The sequence below is a fragment of the Stylophora pistillata genome, chromosome 1, assembly GCF_964205215.1.
Source record: "Stylophora pistillata chromosome 1, jaStyPist1.2, whole genome shotgun sequence".
In the NCBI taxonomy this organism is placed as follows: domain Eukaryota; kingdom Metazoa; phylum Cnidaria; class Anthozoa; order Scleractinia; family Pocilloporidae; genus Stylophora; species Stylophora pistillata.
Genome location: NC_142519.1, coordinates 55,008,052 through 55,034,112, shown reverse-complemented (window position 1 = coordinate 55,034,112; position 26,061 = coordinate 55,008,052). Strand labels below are relative to the sequence as shown.

Below are 26,061 nucleotides of genomic sequence, written 5' to 3'. Positions count from 1 at the left end.
ACTACAAAAACCATGGCTCTACCCTCAGATAAGGCAATTGAGAGAAATGATCTATAAGGGTACAAATAAAGTCTGCATTAGTTATTAAACTCCCAAAATCCAGAAAAACTCTTGGAAAACTAGGATCAAAGTTTGAAAGTGGGGGTCAGAGAAATAAGGTCCCCTACCATAGGAAATGAATGAGTATAATGGTAGAGAAATTTCACATGATGGAGTTTTCACTTCCCAATTCCTTTTCCTAATCCTTATATCCAATCCCAATTTGTATTTTCCAAAAAATCTTCATTTAAAATGTTAGAGTAGAGGACAACCTTGCTGAAGATTATGCCTCATGTTATAAAAATACCAAATTCTTATTGCCAAATAATGAAGAATTGTATAGATTTTAAGAAAAGAGAATCATTAAAGAAATGTTAAAGGGAAAATCTTTAACAGTGAGCATCCTTGTTACATAAAGAAAATTCCCCTTTAAATGGAGAGGTAGAATTTTAGATAATCATGATAATTCTTGCCTACTTCTATTGCCACATAGGTGGCTACCCATTACACAGCATGAAGCAATATTCCACGAATATTTCAAATTTACGTGGTGCTACACAAAGCACTCTCCAAAAGGAGATATAGCACAAAATAATCACTGCGAAGTGCAATGAGGCAATAAGTGAGCATATACAACTAGTTTGCTCTCACAAAAAAAAATACACTAACTGCATTAAGGTGTAAATATAGCACAATCAAACTAAATAATAAATTCTTCACCATGGTCTCAAACCATGTTAACGATAAAATTTTCACTTGTGTTAAAAAGCACCTCTTGAACCATGATCCAATTTCAGAAACGCTTCCTGGGAAATTTACGATGATTTGTTGAAAATCTTTTGAATGAATAATGCAGAGCTTCCATGAGAAAAAATTGGCATCTTTACCCCAACAGATTCACCAAAAGTGCACATAACAAGGCTGCTAACATTTGAGTTGCCAATACTTCTTTATTCAAATGCTGTGATGAACCAGAAGATTCCAAATAAACATACTATTTTTCTACACCAATTTATAATACAGACATTTGACCTAACCACTCCAGGAAACCTTACCAATTATTTTGCTATAACGAGGATGCCTTTATCTTTACACCCAAAAAATTGCTGCAACGACATTGATTTATTAAAATCAAAAGGTATGCATCATTGACCAAGCGAGAGATAAACATGGCTTAACATTTGCCAACCTCTTTGTGAGTAACTTAACAAAACCAGCATAAAGTTAAACTTAAATGAAAAACTTGATGAAAATCCAGGCATCCGAATTGAACAAGATCTCAGCACCGCTCATGTAGTACATGAACTAAGTTTATATCCCCACAGAGGCAAATGAAGCTTTTTTCCCACACTGATTGGCTAGCTCGCAAGTCATTAGTAAGCCGAGCTGCCAGTGATACAAAAATTGCAAATTAAAAAAATTTGTTTCCCACCATTTAAGGGCATAATGACACAGGTTAACTAGTTGACTGGTTTCTGTGTGGTATTAACTTGTCCTTCCTCTCCATGTAGCTAAAAGTAAGGTACATTTACCTCCCCTTTAGTGACTAATTGTCACCCTAATTATTGATACCTAACCATTGTCTCCACTGCATGATTCTGTGCTCTCCTCCAGAATTTCTCCTGTAAGGTTTGATTTATTCAAAGTTGGCCCACCCTTCAATGCAGCATCATGGTGCAGATTATGCCCCAGCTCTGGCGACAAATCACAACTTTTCTTGTACCCTGACTCCTGGTCTATGTCCTTGGAAGTACTTGTATTATTGTTGGCATTTGACTGTGTTATACTGCTGTCATCAACATCGAATGGCTTGTCGCGGGATTCATGTACATGCATGTTGTGTCGCCTTAGATCACCTAAAGTCCAAGTGGCATGAGAGTATTAGTTGAGCACTTTTTGTCTACAATCTAGCTGGCTAAGCCTGCCTAGATGGGATGCTGGTCCATCCCAAGATTACCTCCTGCATTTCATCAGGTTTCTCTGACAATTTGCAGGAGCCCATTTACACCCCTAGGTGGAGAGAGAAACAGTGAGAGTAAAGTGTTTTACCCAAGAAAACAACAAGACCCAGCCTGTTCTCCAACCCAGAACTCTCACTCCAGAGTCTAGCACACTGGTTATAAGGTCACTGTACCTCCTCATAATGAAGGAGACTCATTAAAAGTAAAGTCATTTTCTGAAAACAAAAATCATGACAAGGACTTAAACCTCGTAGGTATAAAAAAACATTCTCAAGTTATAAATCACTGGATATTAATTTCTTAACAACTTTTAAAAAAAGTTGAGGAAACATTTTGTAATTACCCAATATGTACCTTGTACGTATAACAACAAAAAGCCAACACAAGCAGAGGTCAGATATCTACCAAATATTGAGCTAGTCCTCACCTGATCTGTTAAAAGACTTGGGACAATGGTCACATGCAAATGGGCGCTGTTCTGAGTGAGTCACAATGTGTCGTCCCAGTTTGCTTGAAGTGGCAAACGTCTTAGGACAGTGAGGACATTTGTGCGGCTTCTCCCCTGTATGGATGTATGTGTGTGTCTTCAAAGATATTGTAGTAGCAAAACTCTTCTCACAATGCTTACAATGGTAAGGTCGCTCACCTGTGACACAACAAAAAATAGAGGCTGGAAACTAAATGAGGTTATCACAAAAAAAAAAGGATTATAACATAACCAAAGTAAAGCACGAGCTCTGATTGGTCAATTTAGCGTCCCCCATTTGCCCATGGGTGTACGCTGCTGACGCGAGCAAATGCAAACACTATTTTCTGGTCACGTAAGATTTGTTAAATAAAAGGGAACTCTTTAGCTTCAATGTATCAATGTTATGTTATAAAACAAATGGTAAACACCACAGCATATCCTATTGAGTTATGGATGCACTTGGGAGGTTTGCTCAGCACTCAAGAAGCTAGAGTTGCTCTCAGCTATCGCCTCGCGCGACTCTTACGCTTCTTTCATGCTTAGCAACCTCCTGTGTGCATCCATAACTCAATAGTGTACACTGTGGTGTTTACCATTTGTTAATTCCTGGTGAGAACAAGTACAATTAAAGGGGTGATCAGAGAAGCATGAAAAGTTTGGAAATTAGTGTTTCTCTTGAAAGAAGAAATTAGATGCTAGTCTTCCTTAGGGGATTTAATCCTTTAAATCCCAACATCCAATTGTTAATTCTCCCCTATGGCTGCTGCACATTTCCCTGTTAATTAGTGACAAGAATTTGCTGTTAAATCAAGATAACAACTTCTACCTCATAAGTTTGAGTATTCTCATTGTAACCTGTTTGTTGGATAATGTATGGATAATATAGGGAGAAGTTATATGTTAATCACTACAAGGAGTTAAATGGTTTAGGACAGAGGAGAAACTTGATGGTAGAAGATTCAAGTGATTTCCGATGCAGTAAAAAAAATTCACCATTGACTTGCTGCAGATTTTTCTAATGCGACTAGAGATGCTTAATTTTTGGCAGCATTTCATTTTGCAGCATTTTTCCCACAGAAACTTCCTTAGGAAGCCTCTGGCTGTTGGGTTAAATTTCTGAGTCATCAAATGATGAAACTACACTCTCTCTTGTAGCATTCAAAATATTAGAAGAAGAAAGAAGAAAGTCTTAAGCACTCTAAATAACAAATGTGTCTAGTTACAACAATAAGGTTGAGATTGGACGTCAGCATTATCAGGCGCCTCTAGCAGCCGCTTCAGTCCATGTAACGATCTCACCTTCCCACCCATACCACCCCAGGGGTGGACATCCACCACACAGTAATCTTGTGCATGGGAAATTAACGTCTCCTACCCCTAACCCTGCAGGAGACGGGGTCTACAGTTTATTCATCCTTGTCCAAGAAGACTAGAATATCAATCCATTTCTTGATATTATAGAAAGGTAGTAAATTCTCCTCAGTTATTTTAAGACCATGAGTATCGGTCCGGCCAGGGCTCACACCCTCGACCTCCTGCACAACAATCCAGCGCTCTAACCAACTGAGCTAACCAGGAGGCAGTTTATCATCACCTTCATCTTCTTTATTTGCCTTATTTTAACAATAAAAAATATTTAATTACAGCAATAACAATTAGAAGGCAAGGAGACCCAAGAAGCCACCAGGCTTTTGGGAGAGCCACCTCAAATTAAGTAAAGAAAAACTGCTGCGAATGTGTGGCTTGGCCAATTCAGTGATTATTTAAGTAAAAACTCTTGCAATTTCGTTTTGAAGCTGAGAAAGTTTGACGAACGAGTGACTGAAATAGGGAGAAATAAAAGTTTATTAACCCTTTAACTCCCATGACTGACCAAGACAGAATTTCTCCTTACAATACCAACACAAAATCAAGCAGACAAGTGATGAGAATAAAGAAAAATATCAGTTTGGGCAATGTTAGTTAATCCAGTACAAAATTCTCCTAACTAACATCATAAAAATTGCACCGTTAGACAGTTAGAAGAATTACTATTAAAATTCTAGAGGTTTTGGGAGACAAAGGGTGGACTGCAATAAACAATTACCTGAGTGAATTCTGCTATGTCTTCTTAGATCGTTGGAACTATAAAAAGCCTTTGGACACTGAGAGCATTTATGTGGCCTCTCCCCTGTGTGAGTGTAAATGTGCTGCTGGAGACCAAAGGGGTGTCGGAATGCTTTGTCACACATATTACATTTCCACTTTCTACAACTCATGTCTGGACATACGCGCTTGATATGTCGTGCCAGATAGCTGAGAGAGGTAAATATCTTGCCACACTTACCACAAGTGTAACCCTCTGTGTAGAGAAAAAAAAAAGAAAAGATATGACAAATATTATTAAAAATGAAAATTAAAGAAGGCTTAAAGTACATACATGGACAACTTTATCAGAGACACAGCCCAACATGAAAGATGATGCAAAGTCCACTGTTAAAGGAAAAGTTAATCATTCATTAATGGTTACTCGGCACTAACTTCCTGAGGTGATTAACATTTACTGTAAAAGCCTGGAGATATACCTCACCCACAGATAAGCCGTACCCTGAATTTAGCAGCTCAAATTTTGGAAAAAAAGTTTTTTTAAAGAAATCAAAAGAAATCCAAAGTCGAGTCTAGAGAAGTCTTCTTCATCCACTGTTCATCGAATGTAAACTCAATAGTAACATTACAACGGAAAATACTTCAGTGTTCCCACAATTTTAGCACTTTAATATAATGAACATCATTTCTATCAACTTTGACATATGATTAGTCTTTTTCTGGTATTTTTTGACAGGAACACAGTTTTTCCATAGATTTTTGCACTACAACAAGAACGTGAGCAGAACATTCAAAGCTTACTGACCAGGCATTAGATCAGACGTGAAAATGAAAAACTGGACACTGGTGTTGACATTCACGACACCTTTTTCAAATGTTCCCACAGATAAGCCACACCCCCAATTCCTAGCAACGATTTTTGGAAAAAAGTGCAGCTCATACATGGGCTTTTATGGTAACTTAATTCTTCCTAAAAATATCCCACCTTATTCAGCAAACAAGATATTTGGATACTCAAATGTATGAGGTGGAAGTTGTTATCTCAATCTAACATCAAAAAAATTTAGTAACCAGAGGGGAGAATTTAATAATCAGGTCTTGGAGTTAAAAGGTTGAGGCACATTTTAAAAGATGCAACTTCATTCCTTAGAGGATTTGCTATACTCTCTCTGCCTTTAAGCATCCAGGACTTAGCTTAATCAATTCAACAACACTCTCACCTCGGCCAATTCTGTTGTATTGTGGGTCTACATCTACGTCACCAACACGGAACACTCCCTTGCTGGTGAACACGACCTCATCATCGTGCTCATCTAAGGACTCGTCACCCTCTCCTCCTGGTGGTGTGGAATCGGAGGCATCTAATCCATCCTGTGAGCTGATACTAAGAAGTGCTGACACAGCCTGGTGCAAATTGAAGTCTGACTGCTTAGTGGCACTGTGCTTCTCTGATGGCTGTCTACCATGACACTGCAACAAAGTATTCATCATAACACCTTTTGATTTGTCAATCCCGACATCTTTGCTAGCTGCTACAGGTTCATTTGTCTGCAGGTTGTTCAGACTACCTGTCCGTTTCAGTTCCACAGACTTGTTCCTCTCATGAACAAACTTCTTCACGGCCTGCTTGGCACTCACCGGTGCAACTGCTGTTGTTATACTATTAGCGGTAGTGGTTTGCACATTGGTAGCACATGACCATGATGTCATACTGGATGTAGCTGGCTGCCTGTTAGTAGTCGCTCCAACACTGCTTGACTGAAGAGGTACACTTCTGGGCAGGACAACTGGAGCAATACTTCTTGGGATCTGCCCCATGACAGTTGTTGGCAGAATCTGTGCAGGAGTACTTTTCAATCCACCTGGAAACACAGATGGTGCCCGCTGCTCACGGGGTAAGATTAGCCGCTGATTACTAACACTAACAGAATGAGGTGTTACCAGTGGGGCAACCTGACTCACTACCGTTGTTTTCCCTAAAGTAAACATACTTGTGCTTGTAGAGTTCAGTGAGGTCTTTGGAATTCCCAATGCCTGAACACTAGCCAAACCTGAGGTAAAAGGTGAAGGCGTGGGACCCTCAGTCTGAGGTATCAAGTTCCTCGCTCTGACACCACTCAGAGTCTGGGGGCTTGTCAAATACACAACAGGTGCTGCTGGTTTGATGTTCCACAGCAAATTAGCAGTTGACCGTGAGCCAACGCAGCTAACAACGTTTTCCATTCCTTTTAACGGCTGTTGAGGACGAGCTCGTTGATTATTGCTGCTTGGTGGCAGAGATGGGGCTGGGTTCTGTGCAGTCATGGATGTTTGGATACTTGAGGGAGTCACTGGTCTACAAAATAGACCCTGAATATTTTGCACCGCAGTTGAATTTAAAAGCCTTGGGCCCAAGACATTTGACCCAGAAGGATTTGTTGGACAAGCTCCTGTCAACCTAGGACTCAACTGAGGTGGTACCACTGCAGCTGGACTCAACTGGGATGTTACCTGACTCAAATTCAACAAGTTCTGCTGTACATGAGCCACCTGTTGCAGACTTGCCTCAATATTTGCAGGAAATCTTACAGTTTGCTGTGGGAAAGGATTTTGCACAACAAAACCTGGCTGAACTTGTGACACTATCTGGCTCTGTGAATGGGTATTACTTTCAACCTGCAATAAACCTTGCTCACTTGATGAGGCCACACTTTGTACTGATGCAGAGACAACATTACTGACAGTGCTGGGCTCCTTAAAAGAAGAGTTCTTTTCAGAGTCAGGAAAAGTATTTGAGGTGACTTCCTCCACAGCCTTTCCATGGGAAACATCACCTTCTTTGTTATCCTGGTGTAAAATGGTAGGATTGGCACGGAAGCTGACCAGTGCCTCTGCAGCCTGCGAAAGCTTGACAAGCTCAGATTTCCCTGTTGTTGGCTTGTCTGAAGATACAGGAGATCCCAGTGGAGACTTTTCAGAGTTAGGACGCCTCCTTTTAGGCTCACTTACAGAACAAGAAGATTTTGATTTTGCTGGAGACAACATCACATCTTCTCCACTCTTATTCACTTTATCCACACTTGACTTCACCTTTTTCGATGACAAGCTAGGGACCACGGTCTTAAGCTTGTCTGCTGTCAGTTTGAGAAGCAATTCAGCAGCAGATGAAACTGTAACTTTTTTAAGTCCTGGGCACTTTTTCAGTTCAGCAAATAAATGATCAAACACACCAATCTTCTTTTCTGACAAACTTCCACTATTTTGGAGGTTATTAGTACGTTTTCTGCTTCCAAGAGGAACATCTTTCACCCTTGTGGTTTCACTAATTGAATCATTCAGAGATTTGACATTTTTAGAAGTACCTCTTGTATTTATCACTTTCTCATGCTCTGTCTCACTTGCTTTAGAACTGGATCTTTTAAGATCACTACATAACGTCCCCTCTACAACGGGTCCCATCTCTGCCTTGGTAGCATTTTGTTTATTGTTTGCAGACTTTTCCTTACCGTGAGCAATTATCTTGTCAATATTCCTGGGGGTATTTTGCACTTCATCCTTCAAACTCTTTTTTTTAACCTTTTTGTCCCTTGACTGAGTTTGGCTATCGGCTCTTTTGTTTAAATCTGTGTTTTCTCCTTGATTCTTGTCATTTTTAGATATCACTGATCTGGCTTTTCTTTTCTTTTTTCCTGTAGACTTGCTACCTTTGCTGTGTTGTTTCTTTTTCAGCTCAAGATCTTCCCCATTTGGATTGCTTTCAGGTGATTTCTGTACAGTTGGAGTTTTTCTTCTGGTTGGAACAGTTTTCTTGGATGTCTCAGAGGCTGTTGCCTTCTTGTTTTGATTCCCTTTCTGTTTTTTGCCAACAAACTCATCTGGATTGATAGTTCCTTCACCTGTATCTTTGCCATTACTGCCACTTAGGACATCCTCTGTTTTCACTTTTTTTCTCCTGAGAGGACACAGAGAAAAGAAATGAACAAAAGACAACCACATCCACAACAAAAGGCTTCCAAAGAAAATGTTCTTAAACATGAAGGCGCGCTATATAAGGAAGTCTTCCCTGGGAAGACCTAGGCTCATTTGTCACTCACCGTTGACGTGTGTGGGTCAAATTTAAATGCTGGTAGACAAACTAAAGGAGCTAATGAGATATCTATCGTTTACTTCCACCAGCATGGTGGCATGAGGTAACGTGCAAACCACCTACTTCGATCTCAAATTTACCGCCACAAATAAAGACAGTTTCCATTGGAGAAAGGAAATACAAATCTAAAAAATTCTTGTATTGTGATGAAGACACAAAACAATTTTGAGGAATGCACCCCCTGTTCACTGCTTTGGAGTAGCTGTAGCTCAAGCTGACTTGACTCTAGAGTTCTACATCACACGACGGTCGATTGACAAATGGTCCAGTGGGGCCTGAGGCTCCTTTTATAGCGCGCCTTCATGTTTAAGGTGACTAATAGACCACTTACGTGCTTACTCGTTTCCCATTTTCAGGATCACATTCTTTGGACTTCTGTGGAAAGTTTGCAAAACAATTAACAAATGAATACAACTACAATAACAGTGATTTTTTTTTCTGTTTAGCACAGTACAATAGTGCTCAACTCAGACTTAGGAAAACACAAGGACTGGCAAAAAAAAAACTTCAATATATCAGACTAAACCATTGACTCTCAAGACTGATAACACAATGTGACTGCGTGTAACTGGCTGTTGATGACTCAACAAATTGTCAAATTTAAGATTCCCCAGATGGATGAGAGATCCAACCAACTAACCAACCAGTATTTAATACAATCCAATATGAACAGCAGTAACTTTTCAACTACATTTGCGAGTGTTAATAACAAACAAGCTAATCAATGCCTGATTATCAAATTGAAGTGACTGTCACCCATGGAGTATGACTTAAGATGGAAATTAACCAATAAATGCCCAGTGGGCATCTGAGACTCTTGCTATTTACTCTAAAAGCATGAAAGCTGTCTGTGCAGCAGTTTATTTTGACTACAAAAACCACACGCTGATATTGTTTACGGAAAAAAATGAAACCAGGCATTATCTGAAACCAGACATTGTTTGACCTCTGAGAAACAAAGAAGCAAATTCCCAACTTCAAAGCCAAGGTCAAAAAAATATGGGGATTATGATACAACTTGTGTACACCTGGTCCAAGAACACCAAATTTCTCCATCTTATCTTCCTCAACGCAACTCACCATTACTTCCTAAAGACCATAACTAATCTGATAAAAAAACTGGTTTGCATTTAAGTTACAACAGATGACTTTTCGCAAATTCTTGGGCAACAAAACATTTAATGACATTTTTAAATCTATGTTAACTGCTAGTTGGCAGTGATTGAAAACATTGGTAAAAAAAAATACTATGAAATGGCAACAATTAAAATCATACATATGTTTAAAATTGTTCACAAGTTCTAAAGAGTTTGAGGTCAAACCACATCTTTAAACTTTTAAAAATGTAACCTTAAGAATGAAAAGGAAAAAATTAGTTTTTTAATAATTCTCTCTTAGGTTTTGTTTTGACTTTATTATTTAGACTTTGAGTCTGGCCAGAATTGTTAAAACATGCCCTGGCTTCCACTGGTCTCTTGTACTTTTCTGATAAACAGGGTTTACCATTGAAAAAGAAATCAACTACCGGTGGAAATCCCTTTCTTGTACAAAATCCTTCACTGTTTATTTTTTCTAAACAATGACGAAAAATAAATCGGGCAAAATATATTATGAAGAAAAATTATGTGTTGACATCCACATAATATACCCTTCAAGAGTGTTCAGTGCTTGCCAAAAAAATTCTGACAATTAAGCTTGAGGAAGCTAACTTCTTGAGTATTGTCTGTGCAGGTGCGATAGTAATGTCAAATATGACAAGGGTCTGCAACGAAGGCTTGTGCGTGTAGTAAATTATTCTTAAAAACACCAAAAATCGTCGTACATCGCACAAATTTGTACAATGCCATCTTGGAAGGCCATGCGAAGCGATCTCCTCAGAGTGAATATTTGTAGCGACTGACTCTCTTCCCAATAAAAAACATGAAAATCAAAACAGTTTGCTTGCATATAATTACATATCGCATGTACACGTTTTTAACACACAAATGTGTCTCTACAGATGTCTAAAAAATTTCAAAACTACTGTTATTTTAAAATCGATTTGTACTTTACTTATTTTCGAAAAAAATTCTGCGTGTCGGAGCGGGTTACATGCAAAAAAACCCATTTCCACAAGGTCGCAAAATAAATTTTTTACTTTTCGAAGAACTCATCACACACGTGGGCAACAGCCAAGAGGTGATTTTTGTTCGCAGTGAATTATGACAATACTTTACTTTAAAGCAAAAGAAGAAAGTGAATAGAAACTGACGAACTTATTCAGTGCAGCAATGTCGTTTGTACATAAGAAAACAAATTCTGTTTGGATACCACTTGCATGACGTCTAGTGTAAATTTAGAATCAGCCAACAGTGGCGTGGACAAACCTGATGGCCCGTCTTACTCTGGGGCAAGTGCCAACTTTGTCCCTTGCAAGCATAACTGTTAGTTTCGATTTGCTTAACATATAATTATTCTTTCACTTCGAAAACCTAAAAAGTTGTAGGTCGGTGTAGCATCCACTTGAAGCGCGACGACAATAAAGTAAATAATTTTTCCATGAAATTGACTAAAGCGGTGTGCATTTCAGTCTGATCTCTCTGGGATCGAGCTACGCTCAATAAATATTGACCACATGGCATTTGCGGGTCTAAAACATGCTACACTATTTTCTGACACGAAGTAAAATCTCAGATATATGCTGAATCCTGCAACCTTAGCGAAGAGCCAAGCCTTAGATACACTGGCCCATTAATTTTCCAAACTAAACAAACATCTTTTCAATGGCCAGCCCTTCTTTCGCGTTTCATCAATGTACTACGAGAAAACTAAAACAAAGTTTTGTCCCGTCAAATTTGTATATATTTGGTTTTCACGCTTCTTAATCGCCACTTACATTTTAAAAAATGCTAACCAGACTGAAATCACGACTGAAATCCAGAGTACTAGATATTTTTGGGCGAAAAAGCTGCAGGATTATCGATGTTCCCTCTCTTCCGCGGTCGTCACATGCTCGCGGTGGTTCAAGAACTCATAACAAATCCAGCGAAGGAAACATTTGATGTCGAGTTTCTTGTCAAATTCCAAGCCTTGCTTAAAAGCTATAATTCAGGGCCTCGTTTGCCCTTATCATAGATCGACTATTTGCATGAAAGCAAATGGCAAATCAACACACCTCTTTTCTGGTGCTTGCATGATTTTCCGGTTCGTCCTCCGACGAGTAGCAACACGAGCACTTGGTCGAATGTGCACGTTTTCGCCTAAAAAAATGCACCAAAACTCAATCTAAACCACGAAAAAAGCTCAGAAACCCAAATTAAAAGGTACCCACGTTCTCCTCAAACCAGTGTAACCCTTCTCCATTGCGTGCCAGCTTGAAAAGCCGAGATCTCCGTCGAAAATGAAACCACCAACCCAGACGTCGACATGTTTGTATCAGAGTAAACCCTTTGCGTCAGAGAAATACTATGGGTGTTACTGCGCTTGCGTACAAGGGCTAACCCATTGACTTATGGGTAACTTTGGCAATATTCCCGCGAAAAAGGGGCCTACCCTGCAAATCGAAGCACTCATCTTTACTTAATTTTTTTCATTTTCTAAATATAAAGTTCGTAGTAATGAGTTAAGTGTCCAGATTTATATGATAATATGGCCATATTTTTAACTCATGAAAGCTAAATTTGAAAGTAAAAGAAATCAAATATCTCTTTATTAATTATTATTTATTTTATTTCTGAACTTCGTGCTTGATCATTATTGCATATTGATCCACGCTCAGGGAAATCCCTCGTGAACTAATGTTTTTCATATCGTCTGACGCACTTCCAATTTTCTCAGAAATTGGTATCGTTGTGAAGAACCATTTCCTTTTCACCCAGTAGACGATTGTGAGTTTTTTTTTTCTAAAAACTGCAAAATCTCTGGGCGGTGATAGTAAAATCCATTGTGGGCGATTGAAAAATCCGCAGCGCCGATTCAGCGTAGCATATAAAAGTATAAAATAAACACAATTTAATATATTGAAGTCTTTGACACTTCCGTCCTTTTCATGCATCATCGATCTTTCCCAAAACGGAACTAAAAATAAATTTAACTCTTTATACCCTTACATCCGTATGCACATTCTCCATACGGTTCTTTAAACATTTCTTAAGATGCTGACAAAGAGAATTTGTTTCACAATCAGGCGCTTTTTTAGTCGGTGATAGTTTCCTTTATTCTCGTGACGCTAATGCGTGATTCAGTGGTGTTCTTGTAAAGAGAAATTAGATGTCAGTCACTCTGAAGGAACAAAGGGTGGAGGAATAAGGCTACATCAATTCATCATTCGCTAAATTGGTGTCCAAACGAATACCGTATCATGCGTAATATATTTTGAGATGGTTGTCGTTAGGAAAACACAGCAGTCGTTGCATTGTAACAACATTCCAGTAAACAAATTTTCTTATCGTTTTTAATCCTGGATTTGACTTAAGTAGTTAAAAGTATTTCAATTTGGGATAAATGTGTTTTGCCCTATTTCACGAAGGTTCGACAGAAAGAAGGAAATTGAAGGCACGGGAAGCAGCAGAGGGACTACCTTTGTGCCGCGAGCTGTAATCAAGTCGGTAGGATCTGGTGACTAGAGAAAATGTTGTGCATATTCGACAATTATTTACCGCAGTGGAGGTAAAGCAGCACCGTTTAAAGCTGACGATGAGGGTAAGTGCCGGTTGTTTTAGAAAGTACCACATAAGAACCTGGGATTTGCTTACATCTATAAATATACCGAGAAGTGGTTGTAAGTGAAACTTTTGACGCGTACTTTTGTCTCTCAGGCTGCTCGAAAGTGAAATGGTGCGCTTTCCAATCAGATAAGAGCTAGTGGTATTAACTCGTACGGGATATAAACAAACTACTGGGGACATGAATAGTAGGAAATAAAATCCTCGAAGAAGAAATCATCTTTAACTGTTTAAATCTAAGGCCAATATGCATATTGTCCACGCTGCTCTTTTAACGTTGCTAACGAGGAGAAGTTTTTGACAACCATGAACTTCTTGAGCTGGTCATCATTTCCTGTATTCTTGTATTCTTGTGATATTAAAGTTTGACTGATGTGATACTGTACAAGAAATGGGATGCTAGTAAGTGGGTACAAGCGAAATTAGGGTGAGATACACCAGGATCATTTTCAACGACACTTTAATGAACAATTTAGCAGTTAGGCTTCATTTCTTCAGCTTAAAGCGATGTCGTAAAATACGTCACTTGAATATTATCAAAGATACATACACAAAATATTGTGATACATGATTAAAATCAGTAGTCATCACGCCATGCCCTACTCTCAATTTAGCGATTTAAATAATATAATCAAGTAAAATTTGAAGCTAGTTTTAAAGGTTTCTTTGCAGCACATGGAATTTGGCTTTCAAGTAAGTGCTCCCTTTCTTGGTTTTGTATTACAATATAATTAAAAAAATAAATATTTTAAAAGTGATGACAACACATACACATCAATAAAAAGTTACATCTTATGCTATCATTGTACAAGAAAATAGATTATGGCATGTTTAAATGTATAAAAGATATCATAAACATTGGAAAGTCAGTAACTTTAAGTCTTACTATAAACCAAAGGTATGCCAGTCAATCTCGCTTTCTTTTTTTGGATAACAGTAGAGTCACGGTAAAAGTCTTATGAAGTCTTCAGTCATTGGTAACTTCCTACCAAAAATATTCATAGAATATGAAATTTCTAAAGCAGCATAGAAGTTTCTAACGCAGTATTAGTTTTCTGGGTTGACAATAATGTGCCTTGTAGGTTAACCTACAGGACCTAGACTGGCAGTCGTTGAAACATATTGCAAGCAGGCAAAGCAAAAGAGCACAATTGCACTTCTTTGTAAGCAATATGAAATTTTGTCAAGTAGCAAGAAAGATCAAAACAGTACCGTGTATGCAATGAGAAGGTCGATGCCTTTAAATTCTCATATCTCCCTTCAACATTTCAACCTTTACCTAAATTTCCCTTTTATTCAGGAAGAACAATATGTATATATATATATATTTGTAACCCACCATTAATTTTCGCGCAATTTTATTGGTTACTTTACGTCACATGATGCATACTCACAGGACAGTTATCACGCAATAACCCCCGTTCGCATCAATATTTGTCCTTCAATTTTTTCCTTGAAAAAATAAACATGGTCAATGCAAGAGTTTCAACCTTTCCATTCTCCTATTTACATGGAAGGAAACCAAACTCTTTTTTTTTTGCTTGCTTGCTTGCTTGCTTGCGTCAATCACGTGCATTCACCACAAGATCACCACTGGCTTTTTACTATGTTTACGTGCAGTTAAATTGCGATGTGAAAATTAATGGGAGGGTTATAAAATAAATAAACCCCTTTCTGGCTTGCTAGTACGTTGGCTGATAATGTCCTTGGCTGAGAGATTGACCTCAAATTTTCATATTTGCCCTCGAAGCTTTGCTTCTCGGCCAAATATTCATTTTTCAGACAATCTCTCAGCTGCGGACATTATCAGCCGACATACCAGCCACCTGAAGGGGTTTATTTACTAAATATTTATATATATTCTGTATACGAGGGAAACTCTAACCCTGTACACCCCAAGTAATCATACTTAAATAGAATAAATGTTTGAAAAGAAAATTTGCCCTGAGCAGGATTTGAACCCACATCCCCATTACTGGTCAGGTGTGATGACCACTACACTATCAGGACAACCATGCTGGCAACACGGCAATTGAAGATGTGATTTACGTGATCGGAGAGGTGGTCTCCCGGGAAACCTAATTTTCAAGGTGACCCGGTAGGGGAAGCCTATAACCCCATATAAACATATATATATATATTTTTATTTATATATATATATATATATATTTAACAATTATTCACCTCAGGTTAGGTGAATATCGTCGAATAATCCCCAAGACAAAGTCGAGGGGATTATTCAACAATATTCACCGAACCGAAGGCGAATAATTGTTTTAGTATAATTTCAGAGCTGAATAGAGAAAATTCTAAAATCGTAACATTTTAGTAACATTTATTAACATTTTAGTTTAACATTTTATGTAAACCGCACGGAGCAGTTTATACAGGGTCATATAAGGAACCACTCAACCAATCAGATTGCCGGAAACTCTTTGTTCAGCTCTGAAATTATACTAAATATATGTATATTGCCCCACACATTCAAAGCTTTCTAAAAGCTGTAAAATTATCTGCATCATGCACAATTTAAAAATCAAATGAAACTGATTTGATTTTGATAAAATGATACAATCGTCACCATGCTCTAGGCTCGAATCCAAGCCTGCAGCACAGCTGGGGTTTTCTTGAAGTTTTTCATAGAAATACGCTCTCAAGATGTGTATGATGATGTACATTGAGAAAGTTGTCTGACATAGAAGGTACAGGTAGTTCAATTTAGTTTTCTCGAGAACGTCTCATCCTGGGTGGCAGTCTCTTGTTGATTTTTTGTCGAGGATTTGGAGCCTGAAATTGACAAAGAGATTGCTGTAATTGTTAATGATGTTCCAGAAACCCTAAAAATGGTTGCTACAGTTATACAATTTTGAAATTCCCTTACAATTCCCAAGCCAACTGTGTTAACAATTTCACAAAAGGATCTTGATAATGACCTCCAAACTCTTCAGCCATGACATCATGCTTTCAGTGACTGGCATAGAGTGGTAATGATCCGATAGCTCCTTTAGGCAACACATTGAAAAACTATTGGTTTTCTTGAAAACACAGTGGCAACCAGTTGTTCAATTTTATTAAACAAAGTACATCATAAAAAGGAAAGCATAACCATCTTTCATCATGGAGAGGGATACGACAGGATGCATGATCGAGTTTACAATTCTTTAAATTTTTGCTTTTCTGTGACTTCTTTGAAAGATGCAAATTTTCCTTGTTTCAGAGAGAAATTCCCTGACTTTTCTCTGACATTGAAGAGTTTTTTAAATTAAACCTTTCAGTCCCAAGATTTCATTAGTAACTCTCCTCACTGTTTGCCATACAATTCGCATGATATTAGTTTGGAGAATTTGGTACTGGATCAACTTATAATCCCCCGATGATATTTTTCTTCATTCTCATCATTTGTCTGTATTGATCATTCACGAGAGTTACCAGCTGTAGAGAGATTTATTTTTGCCCGATTTTTTCCTGATCTGTGGCAGCCATGTTAGAACCTCAAACAAAAACTGTACTTAAACTTTTTTTAAAATCACTGTCAAGTACCTACTTGTGGAGTGTTCTGCACATTTGGCATTTGGTGCTGGTAGAACATCAGTGGAGGCTGTTCTTCTGTAGAAAGACAAATCCAAAATGTTTAGAAGAGATCTCGATAGAATTGAACAATGTTGGCAATGCATAAAACCACACAATGAAACTCACCATATACATACATATAGCCCCTAGGGTGAGGGTGAGGGTGAGGATAGGAGACCTGGTGACAAATTTGAGAATCATCAACAAATAGCATTTAATATTTTTCCCTAACAACAAAGTTAGCAATATTTATTTTTTTTCCAAATTCTGTGCTTTCAAATTGGGGGTGTGGCTTATCTATGAATGTGGTTTATAATGGAGCTCCCACACACACTTTGAGCACGCAAGGCAGAACCCCTTACCCATGGAATATGGTCTCCCTCTTTTCATTTGGTTGTGACTGACCGAGCATACGTACATACATACATGCGTAAGGGAGGGGTGACTCAGGCGAGTCTTGGCAAATGCACATCTTTTATGTTATCATTAATATTAAGAACTTGGGAGCTCCACTTTTAGGCTTGGCTAAATCTATACATTACACGGATGTTTATAGTACTTTATGCTAAAGACATGTTAGATATTGTCAAAACAATCCCAGAGACAAATTCCAACAGGTTATTTGACAATATTAGTTGATTGGGAGGCAAATGATTATTAATTCTTATTAGAATAACTGAAAGGATATAAGATTCTAATTGACTTGGATGCAACATCTTCAATTCTCTCTCTGTGTCACAAAATACTACAAGACAATCTGAAAAGGAGTATACAGCTATCTCAGGTAATTAATTGAAGTGAATCTTGGTTTCTTTCAAACATCAACATTTCATGGACATGCTGTTTTGATGTTAGTAGCGCTTTCAATGTTACTTGTAAACTGTTGCATGTTTGTTTATACCTTTACTTATAAATTATATCTTGTACTTTTAAATTTTATCCTGTATTTTCAGCTCTCAAGATGTCTTGTATTCTTAACTATTGTAATTTTTTACTCCAGGGCCCCTCTGGATATCAGCCTCGCTGCTGAATGGGCCATCGTGGCTAAATAAAGTTTACCTACCTACCTACTAATCACCTTTCACAGGGTTATTTTTTTTTAAGTTATAACATACTTTTCAGCCAATCAGAGTGTGTTTATCTCTATAATCATGATATTAACTAATATGGCTCATCAATAATTTAAATCAGTGCTTTTGATTGGCTTGTGAACAGCAAATACTATTCACCTATGAGCAGCTGACGAGACAAAATCATACGTACATCAAGTGTTTCTTTTCCAACCATGTTTCAGTATATTTAACAACTATTCACTGAAGTGGAGGTGGTTAGTGGTGGATATTTACCGAGCCGCGAAGTAAATATCCAGAGCTAACCACCGACACCGAGGTGAATAGTTGTTTTAGTATATACTAACACAGTGAGAAAATATGCACCACCAAAATTGATTTGAGCGATTTCTTTGCTTGTCACGGATGCATACCGGGACGCCATTTTTTCCCGAGTTGCTCAAAGGTAGATAGCAAAGGATATTTGGAGTTTGACTAGCCAATCAGAGCGCGCCTTCAATGCTATCCACTGTTTTAGTATATACCAATAAAAGAAATTAACTAATTTTTTGGCATCTGTGTGGTATATACTAATACATTTATTGACCACAACTTTGTGACATAATTGTTAGACATTATTTCAGTGGCCCTGTGCAGTTTAAGTTCTCACCTGACATGGGTGTTGATATGTATACTGAAACAAATATTCAAAGCACAAGGGTCAGAAAATGTCTGTGTAAAGATCAAAATTCATTAGGGTATCAAAACAGTGTATCAAAACAGTGTATCAACACAGTTTATCAACACATACCATAATTTCTAGCCGTTACCCACATGGACCATCACCCGCACCAGCCAATTATTACATACATTCATATATTTCCTAAGGTGTTGACAAGAATAATTTGTTTAACAGTCAAGGGCTTCATTAGGTTGTGATCATTTTCTTCCTGAATGTTTGATTCACGGGTGATTATGTGAGGAGAATTTAGATACAAGTCACTCTTAGAGGTTAACAGGTAAATGTGACTCAAATTGTGATAAGTTCTGGCATGAGCCAAGTTTTCTTATGAGTTTCAAAGTCCTTACCTGTGGCGCTGGAGACAACTGACTATCAGAGTATGTGTACGATGGAACTGGGTAGTAGAAGTCCCCTTTCATTTGAGTGCTGACTATAGAAAAGAAAATAAGAATCTTCATTCTGTACACTCATAATAATCTATAATCTTCACAGTTATTGTAGATTTTTTAACCAACATGTTAAATAGAATTGCATTCATTTGGTTTTTCTTGATTCCCTTATTTCCTTAAGCATTACAGGGCTTAAATCCACTTTTAATCAAAGACAGGCAATTTGAGCCCTTAAATGCATAAGAGGAAGATTTAACGACATTTTTTAATTTATGAATTTTCAAGGGTTTGTATGGAAAACCATATAGGTGAGACTGGGTGGCAAAAGTTGTTTTTTTTGAACAAATGCTTCTAACTTTCAGCAGCTGTTGCAATCGCTACTCTTGAGATAGACGGCTGAAAATTCTCAGGTTACTGGTACCTAGTTTTAATATGCTCTTTCAGCTTGTGCTAACACAATTTTTCAAAAGTGAACTGTTTTTGCATTAACCAAAAGTTGATCATGTGATCAAGTCAGGCAAAGAGCCTATTGGTCTGGAGAACTCGTGCTCCCCTTCCAGCCTATGAGATGTAGAACTAAAACAAATCACCTCTTGGAATTTCCTTCTTTCTCATCTTTCGAGCAGTTTTCTAATTTTTACTTTGGACTCTTGATTCCTTCTACTAATCATTTCCCTTCTCTTATTTCTACATGTGTATATGTACCACAGTATAACTTTAATTTCTGACAGAGTGCAGGACATTTGTGGAAACTTTGACCAATTTGAAGAATTTGAATTAAAAAAGGTATTAAATATGCTACAGAACATTCACAAGTAGAACAATTCTCTTCATCTTCCACTTACCAACCACAAGTTCAGGGGATTCAGGAGACATTGGTCCCTTTAAAATAAACAAAGTGAAAAAATTTGAGAACAAAGTTAGTTTGATTTAGAGTTTTATTAAAACTATCATAAATAATTAGTCCTCAAGGTTACTCTCCTCCTTCAGATGCCAAAAAAAAAATCATTTTTTCTTTCGTTTAACTAAATTGAAGTCAAACATTTTACCTAAAAATTTCCGAGAAAAATGAATTTAAAAATCTGCAAAAGCGTCCAAATTATTAAAAAAAAAAAAACAATTTTCATAGAAAAGTTAAGAAATCAGAAAGGTGTCATAATCTTGTACCTTGTACCAGCTTTTCCATTTTTAGCGCAGGTTTTTGGGTCACCTAATATTGTATTGCCCTCCCTCAATGCTCCACTGAGCAACTGAGATATTAAAAATGTGTCTGGAATGCTTTACATATGGGCAGTCTTAATTGATACATTGTCACTGATGCCAGGAGGTCCCAATTTTGCATTAGTTTGTGATTTCAGGAGGTGAGATAATCTCCTGGTGTGGCACAAGTTGAGAGGAATATATGCACTGTGCAAATTTATAGGGTATGTAGATTTGACCAATTTTCATGAAATTTCACCAAAACATTCCAGGGATGACAAACGAAAATGTGTCCAGAAATTTTGATGTTTGAAATATTTTTCACATTATCTCTCACATATTTTACACTACTCTAACTTTAGATGCATATATCTAGACAAACAATCAGAATTTTGGAAAAGTCTGACACATTTTTGTCAATTAATGCCTTGTGAATAAGACTGTGCAGCCATTTTGTTGATGCTGCAGGATCTGATACCTAATAAATTCAACAGAGGGACCCTCAGCCGTTTCACACCTTACTAACTCCTGACACTTCCTGAATGAAAAAAATCGCTTAAATGATATTTTTATTGTAAACTACATTTATCAAGCTTTCTTCTGATGTTTAGATTGTTGTGATTTTCTTTAAACTAGTGCACATACAAATTTCTCCCCAAAGGACACCCACAGAGGCGGGAAGCAACCTTAAATGAAAGCTTAAGGCTTACCTGTTTCTTCACAGCAGGTCCTAAATTGAGCTTTTTATTACGAAAAAATAAAGTTCCCTGCAAAATATAAGTAATCAAAAAATATTCACAAACAAATTTTTTAACTTAGCAGAAAATACCTCCATCCTCTCTTCCATTTAACCCTTTCACGGCCAAGATCTCTTAAGTATTTCTCCTTACTGTCTGTCATAGAGTTTTTATAATGTTGGTTCTGAGAATTGGTTATTAGGTCAACTAACCTAATGGAAGGTAGTTTAAGGGTTAAATAGCTGGAAACATTAGCCACTACACAACGAATTTCTAACTTAAGGTTAATGGAGAGTCTTTTGCACCACACCAAAACAGTTTGACTTCTTTTTGTTTGGTTGGTTGGTTGCTTTTCTATTTTTTCTTTTTTGGTATTTTTTTCCTCTCACTTTGCTTGAGGTACTTATTAGGAAATTTAAGCAAACCATGACAGCGACGGCAACGAGAATGTGGAAAAACAATAGATCTAACTGGCAGAACAATAGCCCAGCACATGCGTTTTAAAACTTTGTGCATTTCTTAGCCATTCTTTACAAACAAACAACGTGAAGTCACCAAAATTTGCATCATCTGTGTACTGAAACCACGGCGGCAAATTATTTTAATTTACATTTGGAACTCAATGCTACTTTTATGGATTATGTTGAGTTTGAGGTCTGGCGCCCTACGATATGGGCACATGCAGCCATTTCCGAAATTCTAACTAAAAGTAGAAACTCATTTTTGAATCGAAGTCTTCTGTGGCGTTGCCGTCATGACTGCTTAAGTTCCCTATTGACTGAGTGAGAGAGCAGGATGGGAATAAATTGGCTTGAGATTGTGGAGGTATGAACTGATCACAGTAAGGTCCATGTGTCATGTCAGACCCATGTATTCTTGTCTGCCTTGACCACACTCAATCAAACTTTTCTATCACGACCCCCAACCTTTCAAATTGTTTTTACTTGAAGCTGGAACCCAAATAGGTCACTATTAAATTCATAAAAAAAAGGTACGAGGCAGACAATAACAGTACGTACAAAACAATAGTTTCTTATTCAAGTCTTGGAGTCAGAGCATGGAACTACAAATGTCTTGCAAAATGTGAAAAAATTTTCTAATTTCTTTTCCCTTCTGTCATTGCAGACAACAACAGGTATTCATACTATTGGAAAATGCACCAGTGCAGAGTGAGTGCAGGGCTGAACAGTTTTATCCAGACTGGCCTGTGTCAACCTATTTGGTCATACAAGAGTCATCTTTCATTATGGTTTCTTATAGCATTGCGTGCGAGAGACAGCACACTTTGTGTCATAAATAGTGTTATACTATGGTTGAATTTCAAATATTTCAAACAATGATTCAGAAATAACCTTTAGTTCAAGCGAGGTCTAGGTAATTTGGTCAAATTAAACATTGCGTGAGTTGAGCCATACAGGTCACTTCATAAATAGCATTATGTTGTGGTTTAGGTTCAAAATAAGAATGATTCAGAAATAACTTTTGGTCAAGACAGCTGTTTGGCACTGCAGACTTTGGTAAATTTACACTCTCCTGACTTCATCACCATGGATGCCAGTATGTCAAAAGTTATTGTGGTTGAAAAACGTTTCTTTCATCGAGATTTAATTCCTTTTTCTGAACGCCTATCCATTTTTTTTACTTTTTACATTTCCACCGACAAAGGGCTAATACTCGCTTTTATAACCGCAACGGTGGCCAATTTACCATTTCAACTTAGTTGATATATTCAATTTTTACTGAGTCAGACATGGTGAATGAGAACCCAATCATATACTATGCCTGAATATTTACAAAGATGTTCCAAAAATATTCCCATCCTTGTGAAAGTAAAAACAACCATATCTATCCCTCTACAACTGAAGATTTTAGACAATACACAGGCATTCTCTTTAAATTTTTTTTGCACTCTCATCATTCACTTAGATTCAAAGCTACCTTTTCTTCGAAAAATTTACCCAAGATGGCAAATTTAAATGCCAGGTGTAAGAAATCACTCATCAGGCATGAACTGGTTTGGTTAAACACCTATATTCTTGTTGGCTCTGAAAACAATTATTTTAAAATATCTTACCATCTCTGTAACATTATGAACATCTTTTTCTGAGGCAAAAGTGACAAATCCATATCTGCCAGGCGATAAAACAGGAACAAAATTGAACAGTCATGTCATAAGTATTGATGATCTGCTCTCAAAATATTTTACAACCCGATAAACCATGGACTAACGAAGCAAAAGCAAGGTCCCTCTGTGAACATCTTACTTTTTTCCTTGAGGTATCCACAGAATTTTATTGACTCCTTGCACACATTTCCACTAGTTAAACTAAAAAAAACTCCCACAAATGAGACTTGAAACTCAGGTAATTATCATTGTTATGTGTTGATGGCATATTGAATGCTGAATAGATTCTTACTATACAACTGGGCGATAAAATAAACTTACCCTTTTGAAACATTGTTTTCATCAAAAATAATTTTTGTCTCTATGACATGTCCAAAGTTGGAAAAATAATTGGCCAATTCATGAGCAGTTGTCTGAAAAATAAAATCATGCCAAATATTTAATTTATCTAAAGTGTTTCTTGTGCAACATCAAATCCTGCCTTAGTAAGCACCAAATTATTTGTCCTTCATATTCTAAGCCAGGATAATCAGCCACGTTAAGACACAAATTGGCACAAATTTGACAAGGATAAATTTAGAAGATTTACCTTGCCCTTTGGAGCCAATTAAAAAAGAAAAAACCTGTTATCGTGTTTAATTAAGCAGCTTGCAGCCTCCATTTAAAAGCGATTACGAAGTGTGACCCATACAGTTCATTAAAATAATTGTCATCCCAAGTGAAGTATCAGGTTGATCTTAATTTAAAAACCCTCATTGTCAGAAATTTACTCTGATGTTAATGAGGTTTTTCCCCCACCATCCCCTCCCTCCCTATCTCATGGAGTTGACACCCCAACACTATTACAAGCCTTTAAGCCTAATATTACAGATGGTTTATAGAATTTAAGCTAGACCTTTCTTTGAAAAAAAAATAACAACAACAAAACCAAAACGCAAACAACCCAGCACTCTCAAAAACCCACCAGTTTAACAAAAAAAATAATAAATATCCACATATTTCCGCCAGATCGGAATGATTAATTGGTAACAAGGGTGTTAAAATTCGCGCGCTTCTCTAATGCATAATTAATTCAATCACAAATGCTAACAAATTTCATGTCCGATTGACCAGTTGTGCGAACTTCGCTGGATCACAATGATACTTAGACATTGATTATTTGATTAAAACACTGATCAAAACCACAGTCTTAGCGCAAACGGGATATAAAAGAAGAAAAGCACTTCAGAACTATCTACGAGATGTATCGAGAAAAATCACACTTCCACATTTTGACGGGGAATTTTGAACATAGACACGACGTCTTGGAAAAAATACGGCAACAATACAAACTTTCAATTTCATTTCCTTTTCCGATTATTTTTCTTTTGATTTACAGTTGTAATTTCCACTCACCAAAAGCATATAGCTTAACACAAGACAAACAATAACAGGCTATTGTGGCCTAATGACCGCAACAAGCGAGTCACGTTCGCAAAATATCGTTGCAATTGCGGGTTTGTAGAAAACATCATTGGTAAAGCAATATGATTGAAACCAAGCTAATCGTAACAGAACTCTGAGTATCTTTTTAAATATAGATTTACCCTAAAGAAGTGTGGAAACATAGTTGTTGTTCTAACTCAAGAGGCCTTCACGTGTTTTATTTGGACTGTTCGCTACCAAGATAATAGCCACTGATCAAATGAACATAATCTTCAGCAATCAATTTTTTAACACTCATCTAAGATCAGTGTTATTAAAAGGATAGAAAACAGCACGAGATACAGCTTACATTCACCGGTAACCCTCCAACAAACAAACGGTTACGGAAACGCTTTCCGAAGAGGTAGGTCGAAGAATTCTCCTGGAAGACAAGGTCAGAGAATCTGTGGGTTATTCGCACATAACGATGTTACAAACTGTTATCATTTAAACTATTCAGTGTCGATTTCTTGCCGATGGTTTCAGTAAACCTTAAAGCTTAGAAAAGAACGGCCGTTGATCAAAACAAAACTTTGTAAACTTGCAACAAAGTATGGATTGCCAAATAGATGGCTTCTCAACTATTTCTATATGCAAGAATGCCGTTTTTAAGACCAATCACCGAGACCTCCAACATGCAGATTTGAGATCGCAGAATCTTGGAAGAAATGCTGGGATATTCAAAGGTTACACAAGATAATGTTTTCTTACCATTACTGACTATAAGTTGAAACGAAGGAGAAACATAAATCCTGAGAGCTCGGCAGTTGCACGTGGAAACTAAACTAACCGCAGATGTCAAAGTTCTTTTATACCCAGGGGTACACGTTATTAATTACCTAATTTCACGGATGTTACGAAAACACGGGAACAGGGAGTTAACAACAATTGACATAATTTCCCAGCGGAACATATAGCTTGAATGACGAAAACAATGCAATTCTAAATGGACTACAAAGGTATGAGCTAATTCGCATACAGTTCTCAAAACTTTGCCAATTTTTTTTTCGGGAAAATGCGAGCCACTTTTAAACAGAAGCACGACTGATAGCGGTTCAAAGTGGGTGGTTTTAACTGGAAAGAAAGCACATGGTTTCGATTTGATAGATCAGTGCTGACGGCTCGAAGCTGTTACTTTCAAGACGTTCACTATCGCCAAATCACAGCCTCTTTTGATTAAATAGACCGCGTTTGCTAATTTGACAGCGAAAACCATAACATTGACCAGAACAAACTGTGGAAGGAAAAAATATATTAAGTTGATTATCGAGATTCTACCATAAGATTTTTAGATCATTCATCATATTAAGATAATTGCTGAGGGAAACGTGTCATTTTAAGGTCAACTTCCGGACCAGAAATGCTTAAGATAGGCTGAAAAAAAAAGGACTCTTCTTTTTTC

At 37.4% G+C, this 26,061-nt stretch overlaps 2 protein-coding genes and 1 long non-coding RNA gene across 7 annotated transcripts in view; 1 reads left to right on the top strand and 2 right to left on the bottom strand.

The window, feature by feature from the left end:
- Nucleotides 1-12,138, bottom strand: part of LOC111320896 (uncharacterized) — a 13,952-nt gene extending 1,814 nt beyond the window's left edge. The window contains exons 1-7 of the mRNA XM_022923630.2: nt 11,991-12,138; nt 11,835-11,919; nt 9,012-9,055; nt 5,775-8,485; nt 4,556-4,810; nt 2,428-2,646; nt 1-1,895 (exon numbers count right to left, since the gene is read on the bottom strand). The exon at nt 1-1,895 is cut by the window's left edge and continues 1,814 nt beyond it. Coding sequence (XP_022779365.2) covers nt 1,612-1,895; nt 2,428-2,646; nt 4,556-4,810; nt 5,775-8,485; nt 9,012-9,055; nt 11,835-11,919; nt 11,991-12,022 — 3,630 coding nt within the window. The 5' untranslated portion in view covers nt 12,023-12,138 and the 3' untranslated portion in view covers nt 1-1,611. The remainder of the gene's footprint in view (nt 1,896-2,427; nt 2,647-4,555; nt 4,811-5,774; nt 8,486-9,011; nt 9,056-11,834; nt 11,920-11,990) is intronic.
- An 813-nt stretch (nt 12,139-12,951) lies between these two features.
- On the top strand, nt 12,952-23,642 carry LOC111320947 (uncharacterized). Of its 2 annotated transcripts, XR_002693909.2 has the most exons (5): nt 12,953-13,089; nt 13,188-13,360; nt 13,477-19,919; nt 20,479-20,557; nt 22,196-23,642. It is a non-coding gene; the product is annotated as an uncharacterized LOC111320947 (long non-coding RNA). The 2 variants fall into 2 exon arrangements; XR_016002514.1 differs by having other exon boundaries at nt 12,952-13,089; nt 13,477-20,557.
- On the bottom strand, nt 13,827-25,497 carry LOC111320946 (protein boule-like). Of its 4 annotated transcripts, none has more exons than XM_022923692.2 (11): nt 25,371-25,496; nt 24,970-25,041; nt 23,517-23,608; nt 23,145-23,199; nt 21,044-21,100; nt 19,979-20,015; nt 19,092-19,174; nt 18,673-18,696; nt 17,080-17,131; nt 16,924-16,989; nt 13,827-16,170 (listed from the first exon to the last, which is right to left on the bottom strand). In XM_022923692.2, exons 1-11 carry the CDS (start codon nt 25,371-25,373, stop codon nt 16,097-16,099), a joined length of 615 nt encoding a protein of 204 aa, XP_022779427.1. In that variant the 5' UTR covers nt 25,374-25,496; the 3' UTR covers nt 13,827-16,096. The 4 variants fall into 4 exon arrangements, with proteins under 4 accessions (XP_022779427.1, XP_022779428.1, XP_088619409.1 ...); XM_022923693.2 differs by having other exon boundaries at nt 16,928-16,989; nt 25,371-25,495; XM_088763283.1 differs by lacking the exons at nt 24,970-25,041; nt 25,371-25,496 and adding an exon at nt 24,782-24,921.
- Nucleotides 25,498-26,061: the final 564 nt, after the last annotated feature.

Bases quoted from the DNA above. Each gene is read 5' to 3' on its own strand.
- LOC111320946 (XM_022923692.2), bottom strand. The intron at 21,101-23,144 runs GTAAGATATTTT...TATATTTTGCAG, and splicing joins TTCATAATGTTACAGAGATG to GGAACTTTATTTTTTCGTAA. The intron at 19,175-19,978 runs GTAAGTGGAAGA...TCTTTTCTATAG, and splicing joins ATCCCCTGAACTTGTGGTTG to TCAGCACTCAAATGAAAGGG.